The sequence below is a fragment of the Tamandua tetradactyla genome, chromosome 14 (genome assembly GCF_023851605.1).
Source record: "Tamandua tetradactyla isolate mTamTet1 chromosome 14, mTamTet1.pri, whole genome shotgun sequence".
Taxonomy (NCBI): Eukaryota; Metazoa; Chordata; class Mammalia; order Pilosa; family Myrmecophagidae; genus Tamandua; species Tamandua tetradactyla.
Window position 1 is genome coordinate 1,651,099 of NC_135340.1, and position 15,722 is coordinate 1,666,820.

Genomic DNA, 15,722 nt, shown 5'->3' on the forward strand with positions numbered 1-15,722 from the left:
ATTGTTTGTTGTTTTCTGTCTGGGAATTAATTAACTCAGTGTTCCTCCAAGAGGTGAGAGTTCTGACTAGCATAAATTTGTTAAAATAAAGCAGGGCAACTTAAGTTGTTTTGTTTTGTTTTGCTTTGTTTTCTAACAGATCAGTCAGATGAATTCCCTGGAAAGAGAATTACAAACAATTCATTTGGAAAATGAAGGCCTGAAAAAGAAACAAGTAAAACTGGATGAGCAACTGATGGAGGTAAATTTTTAAGCAGATGGCCTTGGCTGGGAAGAATATTTTAATCCATGAATGAAGCATTTGTTGGGAGAATAGACATGGCATTAATTCCTGTTATGAAAAAAGTGAAAATCGAAATCCAGTGTCAAGCTGAAATCTTTGGTCTGTCTTAACCAAGGTGGTTAACGCTTTTGTTTAGGAAGAATCCATTCCTCTTTACAGAGGAAAGGAGAAGGTGGAGTGTCCTACAATGCAAAGACCAGGTGTCCAGGGCCTGGTCTAAATTGCCGAGGGGCCTAGAGCTGTTGCCACAGCTTGGCTCTTACAGTTTTCTGAAGCCTCCTGTATTGCTGTGTTTTATAGATAGGATTGTTCTCTGAGAACCTCTTAGGTTAGGAAATACAGGCAGGAAATTTGAAAGGGTTTGCATTTGGAAGTTTTATTTTAAAGCACTGCTATTGTTCGTTGCTACATTTGTAGCTCAGCACTGCCCTGGAATCCGATAAATATAAGCTGGCACATTTGTTAGATATAAAGTGGATATGTAAAACTTGTCAGCTTGGACATTGCGTTTTAAATCTACTACATTGCTTTTTGGAAACTGGGTACAATTACAGGATATAAAGCAACTTATGTACAGATCATCCTTAATAAATAAAAACTTCATTCAAATACTTTGGGTAGATGAAAATATATCAGGTAGTAATTACCCCAATATTTAGTGAACTGTGACATTTCTATAAGCATGTGTACAAAATGCTATCCTGTACTTTTTAAAAATACTATGTCTGTTTATATATATATTTTTAAGCCAAGATTATAGAAAGTAAAAGAGAGATTTAAGTATTTTCCCTTCTGAAGCCAGACACATTCAAAGGCAACTTTTAATAGACACTTGATTTTTAATGTGAAATATGTACAGACATATTGTGTTGACATTTAAATGACCACTGAAGTTTCTGTCAATTTTATATTCTGATTTATCCACTAATGAGATTAGTAAAACTATAAATAGTGAAATCCAAACATTTTTTTTCTCTCTTGGACAGCATATAATAAATGTGCTCAGAACATCCAGTTGCAGGCTGGGTTTAGACATCGATATGCTTTCCTGATGAAGTAATTATCTACTGTAGTCACTAAGATCTGAAGCTAAGCCCATATTTCTAGGACCAGACTCAAGCCCTGTGAAATCCTCTCCAGATGCTCTGCCAACCAGCCAGGTCCCCCCACCTACTCCAGCTGCCTCGGCCCCTCCTCTCCAGGCTCTGTGTTGTCGGCCGTCACAAGCAGTGCCCCTCTTTGCGCCTCTCTCTGCCCTGGCTCTAAGTATTTGCTAATGAATGAGGAGGTTGGACGTTCTTGGCACTGAAGCTGTGTATCTAAGAAGAAAACATGACTTTGCACTGGAGTGCTGAAAAGAACACCTCATACATGATTTACTCAGATGAAATTTTCACCAGGAATTAAGAGTCTTAGTTCTGTACAGATTTATAAAAATTGGATTTTTATTTTGTATGTATAGATTGGGCCAATGGGGGGGATCCAGAGTGGTTTTCACACCTGTGTGTGCATGTGCACACGTGTGTGTGCGCCCCAGCTCACCTGAGGATGGGCTCCATCCCTCTCACTCTGGCACGGTTCTCACCTGCTCGGCATGGGAGGGGGGCAGGCCCAGAGATGTTCCTATGTCATGCTTTAGATAGTAGGACATTTGAGAAGTTTTCTAGCTGATGGGTGGTGATCTCTCCTCAGCCCCGTAGACCAGTTTAAAAGTCATGCTCTCACCAACACCTACCTGTGCCCCAGTGTATTAAACATTCCCCATCACTGGGTAGGGGCTGGCCACATTAGGGCTGGAATTTGACTCCGACCCCAGGGCTTTTTCAATTATGTGAAACGATGTTCTATAAATAAACCACTTTGAACATTCAGGAAAAGGATAACAGGCTATGCCAGCAGCTGCCAGGTCTGCTGTGTGCCTCTGACGGCCAGCAGCTCAGACCCTGAGTAGCAGTGAGGTTTTGGAGTTTGTGTCCTGTCCTGCAGGTGCCGGGGGTCAGTCCCATACCAGACCAGGGAACTTCTAAATAATTGCATCGAGAGGGTGGAGGTAAAAGGTGGCAAACTCACAGAGCAACCAAATTGCAGTTGGTGAGGAAGCAGTTGCAGAGTTAGAAGTATAAGACACTTTTGTCTGCAAAGTTTATGTGCATAGAGATAGAAATGCTGGGTCCTCCACAAGCTCTTACTGAGTAGAGCACGTGGGTTCATGAATATAGTATAGCGAACTGGTACTGTTCTTTCTCTTTTTATAACTCATATGTTTCTTTCTCTTCTTCTAACTCCTGTAATTTTCTTTTGTTTGTCTCTGTTTTGTCTCTGGCTAACCTGTACCTAGAACTCAGTGGTTGGAACTGGCAGAGAAGGGTGCAGTTCTCTACCTGAGCTAGTGTGTGAAGGTAGAACATTCTCTTTCCATGAACTTTCATAGCATGGAGACATCTCATTAAACTCCCTGTTCATGCCTACTGGTTATAGCAATTAATAAGTACCTAAGGTAAGAGCCAGTATTCATTTCATTTTGCTTTCAACTGGAGTATGTCTCTATTCACATTTATGTCAGGATTTTCCTCAATACTGAGAGCATTGTGAGTGAAGAAAATTGTCCCTCTGGTACAAAATTGTGGGATCATGATTCCCAGTCTTCTTTATTCCCAGGAATAAAGTGGTGGGTTTTCTGATTCTATAGCCAGAAGTATTTCAAAAATGGATAATGGTTCACCTCAGAAATTGAGTTAAGGAAATGGATAGTGGCTCTGAAGTTTCACGATAGCATGCAGAATTTTCATTGTGTTCAAAAGGCCTGTTTTTCTCCCCACAAGCCCGGGGCTGCTTCGTCTTGATCTTGGCCATGTGTGCTGCATGCCTTCCATCGAGCCCCGTGGCTGCTGGGCATGGAGACAGGAGAGGCGGCCACTCCGCTGGCCAGAGCGCAGTGCCGCCGCCTCCCGTCCCCGCGCGCTCCGATTGGCATGTCGCTGCACGTGGCATGCCCTCATTGTCTGGCACAGATGTTTCTAGTCCGTGAAGTCCAGGTGCTTCATCTTTTGGGGGATCATCTTTTGCCTCAGAATTGCCTGTCTTATTGTGCTACTAAATTCGAAGTTATAACTGCGGATTGATAAACCGAGGTGGGTTAAAATGCTTTGACATGGAAGACAAGAGATTCTTTGAAAAAAAATTGGTAGCTTGGGGTTAGAAAATATTAGTCATTGAATATTTATTTGCTTTTAAGCATCTTTCTGAATGGTAAGTGCAAAACCCTAACACATAAAAGGCATAATAACATTTCCCCTGGTACCCTGCCCCAACACCTGTCAAAAAATAAAATTAAAAAAAAGACAGGGAGGAGGGTGGTATAATCTGATTACATGTTGTTCTCGTATAAGCGAAACTGAAGTAGGATTGAGGCATACTGTATAGGTCTTATATATGGACATTTCGGTATCCATCTTCGTCCATGCGCTTAGCCTTACTGAGAGTGAGGAAGTGCTATTTCTTTTACGTCTGCGCCTCGGTAGAAGGTCTGCTTCTTCATGACCTGTACCACCCCCTCGGGAAAGTGGCTCTTCCCACCGGTGTCTTATTCAGGCTTGTGTGGCCCCTGGTTTCCACGTTCTCGGTGGGTGTGAGAGGCCGTTGAGGGACTCACAGATGCTATTGCTCAGCTGCCGCCTTCCAGGGGAGGTGCCGGGAGGGCCTGCAGCTGACCAGAGCTTGGCCCTTTTCCTTCAGATCCAGCGCCTGGGGTCCACCGCGATGCTTAGCCCGTCCCGGCACGTCTGGGACCTGCAGCTGCCCCGGCAGTGGGCCTGCCCCGCACCGCCCAGGGAGCAGTTTCTGCAGCCCCGGCAGCCGCTGCCGCAGGCAGGGAGGCCCGGGCCGCGCCTGCAGGAAGGCCCGGACAGCAGGACCTCCGGATCCAGTACGCCGCAGGTACGCAGCCCTTCTGTCCTCTCCGTTACTCAACTCAGACTCCCTGTCTGCTGAGCTGCCGGGTGGGTTTCATTTTACCTGCTTGTTCGAAAGTTCAGAGGTGGGCATAAAGACCCTGCCTCAGAGAGTCACACCTTATCTCACCTGTACTACAAAACTGCAAACCACAGAGCTTCAGGGCTACCTTTTTTTTATGCAGTTCTCCTTTTGCACTCTCAGCCTCTAAAGCTTGGTAATTAGGTGTTCTGTGCCTCCCTGTGTGTCTGTGAGAAATGATGGCGTATCAGGGCACAGTGAGCTGTTGGGTCAACATTGTTGTCTGACAGCAAAACGATCACAAAATTCACGTGTGCCCCTGGGACAAGTGCACACCAACAAAGAGCCTCGAGTTTTCCCACACCCGCTGGGTGCAGCCTGCACAGCTCCGCGGAATTCACCAGTGGGCGCCCGTCCCAACTCTTGAATAAAGTAGAATGTGTCATCAGGAAAATATTTTAGTTGACACAATTCATTTAACTTCATTTTTTTAATAACCTGGTTTGAAAAACTATTTTTAAGAAAATAAACATCTTCTTTTCTTTGTACTAGCATTTTCCTTATTCATTATCAGACCCAACCTTATATTACCTGAGTTTTCAAATAGTTGTTTCTCTTAAGTGCTTCATTCGTAAGCATCGTTGTTCAGAAATCTCTTTACTTCTTGGTCTTGCCCTATTAATTTATTCAGAATTAGGAATAAAGAAGTAAAAGGTACTTCTTAGTTTATGAAATTCTTTCCAGTGTGAAGGCTCTTCTGCCTTGCAGTTGACATTTGACAAGGAATTCCCCAGCCCTTTCCTGCTATCCCCTCAAAGTGGCTTTGCAAAGTGGCATCACATTTTAATTATAACTGTGCAGCTCAGCTTTCCTTTCCCACTCCTGTGTGTCTGCTCTTTCTCACGCTGGAACCCCCAATACCTGTTCCTCCTGACAAAACTTTAAAATTTTTTCTGATGTCTTCTAAAGCCCACATTTTTAGAAGCTTTATACTTATTGCGTCAACTTCCAAATACAAAGATAAACGTCTTACATGAAGAGTGTGGTGGTTCAGTGTTAGAAAGATGCTGCAGCTCCTCATTGTATGGTTATAAAATCGTCACCTCACTTGTCATGGATATTCTAGACCAACTGATATGGTTAGGGTTCTGCCCGCTGCTCTCCCATACAATGATTTTCAAAACATGCCCTCCCTAAACCACCCACCAACGTCTGAAAATACAAATGTCTAGTCACCGCAGTTACGTAAGGGCTGGATAGACAAAAACTGTTAAAATGTTTGGGCTAGAAAAGGAAAAAGTGCTCCAGCCAGGTGGCAGGTGGCAGGTGGCAGGTGGCAGGTGGCACTGCTTCCTGCTCTCTCTCGATGGCCCCCACAGGCTCTCCTGCCCCAGCCGCCGCACTGACTCCTTTTAAGAATACGCGCTGTTATTAGAGTCTGCACCTTGTCTGTGTGTGGAGCGCTGTGAGTCCTTCTGCCTGTGTGTTGCTTCGCTTGCTTTTGCAGCGTCTACGCGTGTGCTTCTAAGTATTGTTTGCTTTATAAGTGCGTGCATTTAGACCCCTGCGAGAAGCACGGTCTTGACATTGGGGTGAAGTGTTCCGCTTGCCTCCTTTCTCTAGGCCTTGCTTCTGGAGCAGCGAGCTGTGCACGATTCCTGCAGAAGGATCGGCCGTCTGTGAACACTGGGCCGCTAGAGATGGCATTTCTTACCCTGGCAGATTTGCACACACACACACACGCAAACGCATTCACACTGCACAAACACAGACACTCACGCCGAGAAATGTTTGGGAATCAAGTGCGCTTTTAATTTATTATTATTATTTTACTATTATTTTGTACTTTTAATTTATTATTATTATTTTACTATTATTTTAAACCTTTACGGTATTATGTCTTTTATTGATTTATGTAGACATGACAGAGTTTGTGAATCAAATTCACAACTTTCAGCTGTTCCAAATCATTTTATTTATACCACGTAAGGAGTGTGGATTTGAAATTCTTGGAAGGATGTATTCTATATATTTTCTCATTCATATGTTGTAACTATTTTTAACAAAAGGTACTACTTTTATATATGGAATTTGAAAAAATCAGGGTTATTTATACTGTTTTGTATACAGTGTATAATACTTTTTTGACAGGAAAAGGAAAATTTTGATGATGAAACAATAAAATAAATTTAAAATATGACTGCCTTTGTCTTTCCTCTTTTCCCCACTCCCTGCCGTATTCCGTGTTCTTCTGATTTACTATTTGTTATTATGCTTTAGGATTTTTTTTTTAAGTCAAATGAAAATCAGGCATTTTCCATTTATGTTTGAACTTTAAAAAGCCAGGATATCTTTTTAAATACCAAGAATTTTTAAGAAGCTGTTAGCACTTCTCGGCCTTTCCTGCTAAAATCTAATGCAGTAAATGCTATTATTTAAAATCCAGGCATGTTGTTTTTTGGCTCATATTGGTCATTCTTTGCTTTTTAAAGTGTGCCTTTTCAAGAATACTTCTAAAAGTAGGTTTTGCCATCAGCTGTTAACGCCTGTTTGGCCTCCATGTTTGAAGACCTGTTTGCAATCTGTGATTCCTTCTGTGGAGGTCTGTTGATGGCAGGGCGGGCCGAGGCTGGGCTGTCTCTTAGCTGTCTCTAAGTCCTCTGCTCTATTGTTTTATCTGGGGCTGTTTGCAAGGAGAGGATCCTTCATTTAAAGTCTGTTCTCATGACAACCCCTCCTCCAAACCAGATGTTTGCTTCACATTGAAAAGTCAAATTGGGAAATGGATAGCTGGAATATTTGGCAGGAAGAAGCTGATTATTCTGAAGAAAGAAACACCCTTGTAGTAATCAGCCATTTCAAAGAAAAACAGACACATGTATTGCAAGCTACCTGGCCACGTTAGGGGCTCTGAGTGAACGCAGGTTCTGTTCTGTTGTTGAGAAACCTGCCGTATTGCAAAGCCCCAGCACAGATGGAAGGGTGATGACCAGCTTTTAATTTCCATAAGAGTTAAATTATGTGTTTTAGGATTTTTGCTTTATCTCAGGGGAAGATGGTTACACAGGTAAGATTCTTTTTATTTTTTATCTTTGATTTCTTTCTCTAATAGGATTACTTTTATAACATGCAACCCATGCAGTGCTCAGAGCTCATCATTTCAGAAACTCGTCCTTCCTGTTGCGATGGCACAGCCTCGATGGTCCCTTCTCTAGGCGTCTTTGGGGAAATAAACAAGTGTTGGTTTTCTTTTCAATGTGGCATGATTTTCAAGTAATTCACTTGATTTTCTTCCCTGCAGGGAAACCACGACCAGCTGGTGACTGCCATGGAGGAACGAATGATGGAAGTGGAACGGAAATTAAAACTGGTGAAAAGGCTTCTTCAGGAGAAAGTGAATCAGCTGAAAGAACAGGTGAGCCCTCCCAGCCCTGCGCGCCCACCCACATTCCAGCTGTAACTCCAGTTTTACGTTTCTTTGCTGTCATTAATTTATTAACTTTTTGTGTTGCCTAATAAAGGCAAATTCTACTATAAATGTCTAGAAGAATTTAGGATTCTCTCTTCCCTTCCCCCTACCTCAAAAATATAAACTCTGTATTCTACGTCATTTTTCCCAAATCTCTTTTTTAGGCATATGTTTTTCCACAATTAAAAATTGTCTATTTGCTGACAATGACTCAGTGGCTCACATGGAATCTTTACAGAGTTTTCTTTTTTGCCCAAGCCAAGAAATGTTCCTATTTCAATAAATAGAAAAATTATACTGATATCAAGGGGGGTAGAGGGGCTGGGGGTAGTAAATGGAACTTTAGCTTTCCTCTTCCCAACAGCTTATAAAAGCACAAAAAGTACCTTACTGCTATAACCAGACCCCAAAAGAATGTGCTTAGAATCAGAGTTTGGACTCAGTACTCCAGGATCGCTAAGTAGCCTGATGTTTTTCACCCGCTGGTGGTGGGAACGGTCTCAGGATTTGGAAGGACCACCCAACCTGGTTTTCCAGGTGCATAAAACCTAAGAACAATCCCAAAGGAGGGTCTGAATGCAGAGGTGGGACAGGATCTCTCTTTGCCCCACGTCTGAAGACCCCGAGTGGAGATGAGAATATCAATAAGCATTTATCCATTCACTTTTGGGGGGGAGGGGGCGGTGCATGGTCCGGGACTCGATCCCGGGTCTCCCACATGGTAGGTGGGCTTCTGCCACTGAACCATCCACACACCCTCTCTGCTCACCTTTTAAATCATTGTTTCAGCACGTAGTTACTGTGTGCTGTTCTCAGTGCTGGAAGTGTGCAGTGGGCTAAACAAAGTGCCTTCCCATATGGAGCTAATCCTAGTACATCTACAGAGTACCGAACCTTTAGCCAGGTGGTGTGCTAAGAAGTCAAGACAGTAGGTTCCACCCTATTTTCAGTGGAGGGGACCACGTGATTCACCCAGGGTTAAAGAAAGCTTCCCTAAGGCTTCAGCAACCTAGTCTTGAGGGTTAAGTAATGTCTGAAGAGGTGCAGATACGTGGGGAAGGCGTTGGAGGCTGTGGGAGAGCATGGAGTTATGACAGCACGTGGGCGTCACCAGCTCTCATTGTCCTGGGGACGACAGAAGGGACCGGACAGGAAGGCGGGAACGGGGCAGCACAGGCCTTCCAGGCCGAACCAAGGAGTGTGAATCTTATTCCGAAGGCAGTAAAGGGTCATCAGAATGTTTTTAATGAGATATAAGGAGGGAGAAAGAAAACAATTGCATTGGAAGGAGTTCAGTAGAGAATAAGTAGATTCTGAATCTTAGTTACACATGCAAGTCATCTAATAGATTAATTAGCTACTCTTCAGCTGTCTTCCTCCCTCTCAGTCTATACTTTTAGATGCCATGCTTGAAATGGGTGTAAAATGAGCCGTTAAGAGGTACAAGGGCTGAAGGGAAGATTGGGAGATATTAACAGAAGCTCTAATTAATTATGCTAAGGCTGCTGGCAAGTCTTCTTTCCCCAACCTCTACTGTGTAAACTGACCGTAAAGATTAGAGCATGCCTTCTAGATAAGGCTCTGCACAAAAGAGGATGAGTTAATTCAATTTATTTAGGTGGGGAAAAATTTTCAATTTTGGCCCCACAAATATCAACCTGTCCTTTTTATTTGTGACTTCTATAAAAATAGTGTGCAAAGAAACAACTTAGGAAAAAAGTGGATTTGCTTCCCTGTTTTCCTGGTGCCTTTCTGGAGTTAAAGTGATATTGTAAATAAGGGGATAATTGATAGGAGCCATTTGCCTTTATCAAGAACCGTCTTTATTTCAGACCTCTAAACATTAGCAGGGTTACAGGAATGGAGTCAAGATGTTTCTGGTTCTGTTTCCAGCTCTGCCAGAACACTAAAGCAGATGCAGTGGTGAAGGATTTGTACGTTGAAAACGCCCATTTGTTGAAAGCCCTGGAAATGACTGAACAGCGACAGAAGACAGCAGAGAAGAAAAATTACCTCCTAGAAGAGAAGATTGCCAGCCTCAGTAACATAGTCAGGAACCTGACACCAGCACCGCTCGCCTCGCCTCCGCCTCTGAGGTCGTAGCACACCAAAGGGGGGACACACTCCGATGCACTTTACTGAAAGGGATGGAATATTTCCGTACGTTCTTGCAAATCTCTTTTGATTTTAAATTTATTTATTTTTTGCTTTTAATGGCTTAAAATTAAGCCTAACCAAAAACTGCCAGCAACAGAATTGAAGACTCCGTTCATCATAGTTTTCTTGAATAGGCCCTTATAGGGATGCTGGGCAAATAGTCACATATTTCATTCTGTTTAAATTGTTTCCAACTTGGAGTGTCTATATTCATTCTGATAGCCACCAGAAGAGTGGATATATAAAAACAATTCAAGAACCTTAAAATCCCAGTTTTCAATGAGTTTTTTTGTTTTTTTAATCACAGTTATGTATAAATCTTTGTATGAATTTTGATATTTTATGTGTGAGATCAAATTAGAACTGTTTTGAACTTTATTTATTTTAAACCAAATTTAGGTGTTCTTACACATTTAATTACTGAAAGTCATTCTGTTTCTAATAGACTTTGTTCTTTGCATTAATTGGTAGACTTTATTTGATTAAAAAAACTGGGCTTGGGCAGGCCACGGTGGCTCAGTGGTAGAGTTCTCCCCTGCCACGCCAGAGACCCAGGTTCGATTCCCGGTGCCTGCCCATGCAAAAAAAAGAAAGCTGAGCTCAATATCCATTGCAGTCAAAAAATCTCAAGTCCACGTAACTCTACCTTCTAATGCCTGTGACAGTATTTCCACTGTTGACATGTTACAAATATAAAGCTGATTTACTCAACTGCACTGTTAATTACTTTTAAAGCTTTATTTTCTTTAAACAGCCTTTTTCCCCTCTCTTAGAAATGGAAACTTGTCTTCTAAAAAATGGATAAAGCCACAAAGCATTTGAGCTACAAGTAAAGCACTGAAACCTCTTTGGAGTAAACAGCAACTGTTGGAAGAGAGATAAGCAAACCCCACATGGGCTTTTCTCCCTCCAAAGTCTTGACGTCTGAGAACTCACGTTTGGGGTTACCTCAAGAACTCAGGGAACGATACGTTAAACTGTCTTCCTGAACTACTGTAGGGCCTCTCAAAGAATCTGAAATGTACAAACCATGTCATGTTATTTATTTGTCTTATATATTTGCAGCCATACTAGAATTTTTCTCTCTGCATTTTCAGTGAATTTAATCTTTTGAACAAAGGCCCTGATATTAGAGTGAAAACCTCTTCTACGTTATGGGAGAATTTGTGTGTGTATCATTTGTTCACTATAGGTCAAAACTAGCAAACTTACTGCCCCTCTGTGCCTCTAATCTGATCTGAAGGACGTCATCCAGGGATGAGCGTTGGCAGCCATGGGAGGTAACGGGGTGCCAGAGAGGGCTCTCCAGTCAGTCTTGAAACCAGAATTTTCTAAAACAGCAACGGTTTAAATGGGGTGACATTTCGTTTTCAAGGCGGCGTCTTGGCTTCCAGCCTGCTGCGGCCAGCACTGGTCGGGCACCTGGGAGGCCGGACACTGGCAAAGCTCCTGAAGCAACATGCTCGATTTCCTGGGGCTTTAACTGGACCGGAAACATTTACTTGGTGTGTCCCAGACAGGCTGTGACCGTCTAGTTACAAAAATCGTAACAGCCAAAGCAGACGCTGATTTATGGGCAGGAACGTAAGATGAAACCAACTGCCCAAGATGTCAGATAATGTCGGAAACACAATCTCCACAAAATCATTTCACCAAGGAACCTGGGTTCTGCTCGGCCCACAAGTGCTGCTGGCCAGCCCCACATGGCCGTGGAGGACCCTGCTAAGGTGTGAGTTTGAGAATTGGGGGCTCGTGGAGCTTTTAAATTTTAGACAGCTATCGTGATCAGAAAGTTTGGTTTCTCCTTGGGAAAAGAATTCATTGTCATCCTTCCTTATATGTACACATCAAACATTCGACATCTGCTCTCAAGCCTTCCCGAAGTCTTTTTTTCTCCCATGTGGACTCGACTACTTTACAGCATTAGCTTTTTCACTTAAAGCTGTGAGCAGGCTAGGCTCAGGCGAAAATGAAGCCGACATCTGCGGCATACTTATGTAACATGGTTCATGTCATTTCGAGGTATTGCGATTCAAACCAAACACCAGGCAGATTTCTCAAATAGCTAGGTTAACATGTAATCACGTTTGGTTTTTGTTTGTTTGTTTTGTTTTTCTATTATGGAAATAAGTTAATTTGTTTATTTCCTATACATTTGTATTTGTGTGTATATAAAACGCTGTACAATGAATGTAAATATAGCTTTCTGGAAGGTTTTAAACAACATTTGAGTTCCTTCATCCAAAACCAAAATGCTGCTCAAGGAAAAGTTAATTAAGCCAATATCTAGGTGCTTAATTGCCTGCTTTACTTCACCTACAAGATGGGAGAAAAGAAGATCAAGAAGAGAAGTACATAGATACCTTAAATTTACACTTTTGTGTCACAGTTTATTTTTTTAGGATTAAGAGTGGGAGTTTAACTGGCAATTTATAAAATAGCTTATAGCTTTTAAAAGACCTTGTAAAGAGATTATATTTAAATTGCTAACATTAAATATTTACTTTTTGCTTTCAGACTTTAGCACTCTTCAAAACCACAAGATATGTATTTTCTTTTTGATATGTATTATTTTACAGGCACTTAAATGCTCGCTTATTAAAAGCACTGGTCTTTTAACTTTCTTTTGACTTCTTTAAGATGGTCCTACGAGACAGGATCTTCTTTTCAAGGAAAGGGAATCGTTTGCCTTTGTGATAATGATGCATTGCACTAATAAAGGAAAATTTGTGTAGTGATACCTATATTATTCTATTTTTATTTTTCTTTTTAGAAGCCTGAACTTCTGAAGCTCAAATTTGTGAAAGGAGAGAATTAGTAAGGGAGGGCTAGAACTATTTTTTAAATTTATTTTTCTATAACTCTTATTAAACCCAGATTTTAGGAATTGTCCTAAATTGAATCCTTCCCAAAGCTTCAAATGCATTGTTTCTCTGTGTAACCTCTGGCATATTTTACATCGATAGAGGATGGAGTCACAGGCTTTTAAGGTATGGGAGGAGATTTTACGGCTCTAGTATTTCAATAATGCATCAAGACCCAGCGCGGGTATTTTTATGGCAGACTCTGGTTTTTAACATAGGGAAAATGAATTTTGGGTTTTTGTGACTCCTTTTTCTTTTTTGCAGAGCAAAGGAAAGGAGAAAGGTTTTATAGCATACAGGAGGTGTCCCCAGTCCAGGCAAGGCTGAGAACTCTGTGATGGCATCAAGCCCTGCTGTGAACAGGTGCCTGCCATGCTGCAGGGGAAGTGACGTACTTGTACAAATGGTGCCAAACACCGAAAGTCCCACAAACCTAGTTATTCCAGACGTAAAACTTAGCATCCCTGTCATGCCGCAACCTATTTCACCATCTCATCACAGTAGTTTTGGTTTTATGGCGTGTGCATAGCTGCTTGGTAATAAATCATCAGAGTTAGATTTTGCTTTTCAGCTTTTTGAACTATACAAAGTTGGCTTTGCACGCGGGGAGGCATTGCACAGCATGGTTTAAAGACACGCTGACTTTGTGAGGAGACCCTGAGGTGGAGGGAGCCTGGGCTCATCTAAAGCCGTCTGGAATTCTGGTCAGAGAAATACCAGTGTGTATGCACTTATATCGACTTTGTATAGATCATCTTAGCCGCTCTATCCTAGGGAGATTTTAATGTGAGTTTAAAATTTAAATAAATACTTTTGCAAATATGGTTCTTGTTTTCTATACACCCTGAACTCTTTAAACTAGTTTCAGTGTGTTCATCGTTGGGTTTTATTGCAGTAAAAGCAAGTCCATCATCTCAGCACCTACACCTGAGTCGGAATCTGCATTTTTAAAAATCCTGTGAAAGATTTGACAGCCTTCAGACAAGTCAGTCTGCAGTCACTGAATCCTATGATGGTTCATCCTTCACCTCTAAAATCCGACATAATCTGAGGAGAGGCCTGCTTGGAATTTTGGAGATCACAGAGGTGACTTTATTTCCCTTTGCCATCTTTATGGCTAACTCAGACTTGCTTAATTGAGCTGCTCATGAATGACAAGATATATGCAATTTTATAGACACAAAAAGCTATCAAAGTGTAGAGTGAAAATGTTGGGACAAACTAGTTCCATCTCACAAGACCTATTTTATTTAGTTTCAAAGTTTGTATGCAAACCTCACTCTGCCTTTGTGAGGCAGGAACTGTTATCCCCAATTAAAGATAAGAGAATTGAAGCTTCGCAAAGTCATAACTTATTCAAGGTCACACAGTAGGGAACTCAGGACTCAAGGCCCAGTTTTGTCTATTACTAAGTTACAGCACTTGCATTGATACCTACTTCTGTCAAAACGAGATTAATCAGTATTGATTAAAAACTACTGTTTTAGTTTGCTAAATGCCACTGGCATGCAATATACCAGAAATGGCACGGCTTTTATAAAGGGGATTTATTAAATTACAGGTTTATATTCCAAGGCCTTAAAAATGTCCAAACTAAGGCATCCAGAGGAATACACCTTGACTCTGAAGAAGGGTTCTATGGCCTCTGGGATTTCTCTGTCAGCTGCGAAGGCACGTGGCTGGCTTCTGAGCTCCTTATTTCTGGTTTGTTGCTCAGGAAGAGTTCTGCCACCTCCAGAGTCCAGGAATTGGAGGGAGCCAGGCTGCTGCACTATGGTCTAGACGGGTTGAACATGTACCCTGGAGAAGGTAGAGAGTCCAGGTGCAGCCCCAGTGGTTGGAGAGGGTGGAGCCAAGAAATGAATGGTATTCCTAATACCCCCCAACGTTGCAACCCACATCATGGTGTTTGGAGAGAACAAGGCCACTGCATAAGCCCTTAGAGAGGGTGGGACTGCCATTTTCTAAAGCCCCAATGATAAATGACTCTCAGACTTTGAAATCCAATGGAGTAGCCCTGCAGGTTTTTAGAACTGTTTGCGTCCGATGGCTCCTGTTTTCTTTCTGCTTTCTCCTATAGAAATGGGAGCATGTATCTTATGACTGTCCCTCGTTGATATCTTCGAAGCAGATAACTTGTTTGGAGTTTTACAGGTCCAGAGCCAGAGGAGAATTTTGCCATAGGATAGACTATACCTGTAACTGATTTGATGAGATTTTGCACTAGTTTTGACTTTATGTTGTATTTGTATTGTTTTTGAAATTGTTTAAGACTTTTGTGATATTGTGATAGAATATATTTTGATGTGGAGAGAACATGTCTTTTGGGGGTTCAGAAGATGGAATGTGCTGGTTTAAAACTTCTATGTACCCCAGAAAAGCTGCGGTTTTTTATCCTGACACAGTCTTGTAGGGGCATGTTCTGTTAATCCTGATTCAGTGTTATCAGGTGGGCTCTCTTGATTAGGTTGTTTCCATGGATATGTGACACAATTGTGAGTGGAACCTTTTAATTAGGTGAAGTTGTGACTCCATGCATTCAAGGTAGGTCATGATTAATTTGCTAGAATCCTTTAAAAGGGGAAACATTTTGGAGAAAGCTCAGAGATGACACAGACAGAGACTTTGGAGATACAGAAAGAAAATGCCCCCAAGTAAAATGTTGAAATCAGATGAGCAGATGCCAACCAGGGGCCTTCCCAGATGACAAGGTGTTCTAGATGCCATCAGCCTTTCTCTGGAGTCAAGGTATCTTTCTCTGGATGCCTTAGTTGAACATTTTTATGGCCTTAGAACTGTAAACTTGTAACTTAATAAATGCCCTTTATAAAAGCCAACCCATTTCTGATATATTGCATTTATCAGTGTTAGCAAACTAAAATAAGGGGTAAGATTTATGCACAAAAATTATTAGAAAAAAATAACCATATAAAAGACAATCAAGGGCGGTGTGATGGTGGCTCAGCAGGGAGAATTC

The 15,722-nt window shown here is 41.8% G+C and overlaps 1 protein-coding gene across 7 annotated transcripts in view; it reads left to right on the plus strand.

Moving 5' to 3' along the window:
- Positions 1 to 14,078, plus strand: part of NIN (ninein) — a 101,051-nt gene extending 86,973 nt beyond the window's left edge. For 4 of the 7 annotated variants that reach the window (XM_077126782.1, XM_077126783.1, XM_077126788.1 and 1 more), the window contains 4 exons: positions 140 to 241; positions 4,019 to 4,219; positions 7,557 to 7,670; positions 9,618 to 14,077. In XM_077126782.1, coding sequence (XP_076982897.1) covers positions 140 to 241; positions 4,019 to 4,219; positions 7,557 to 7,670; positions 9,618 to 9,827 — 627 coding nt within the window. In that variant the 3' untranslated portion in view covers positions 9,828 to 14,077. Of the gene's footprint in view, positions 1 to 139; positions 242 to 1,269; positions 3,937 to 4,018; positions 4,220 to 7,556; positions 7,671 to 9,617 lie in introns of those variants that run through there. The other 3 variants (XM_077126785.1, XM_077126784.1, XM_077126787.1) reach the window with 2 other exon arrangements.
- Positions 14,079 to 15,722: the final 1,644 nt, after the last annotated feature.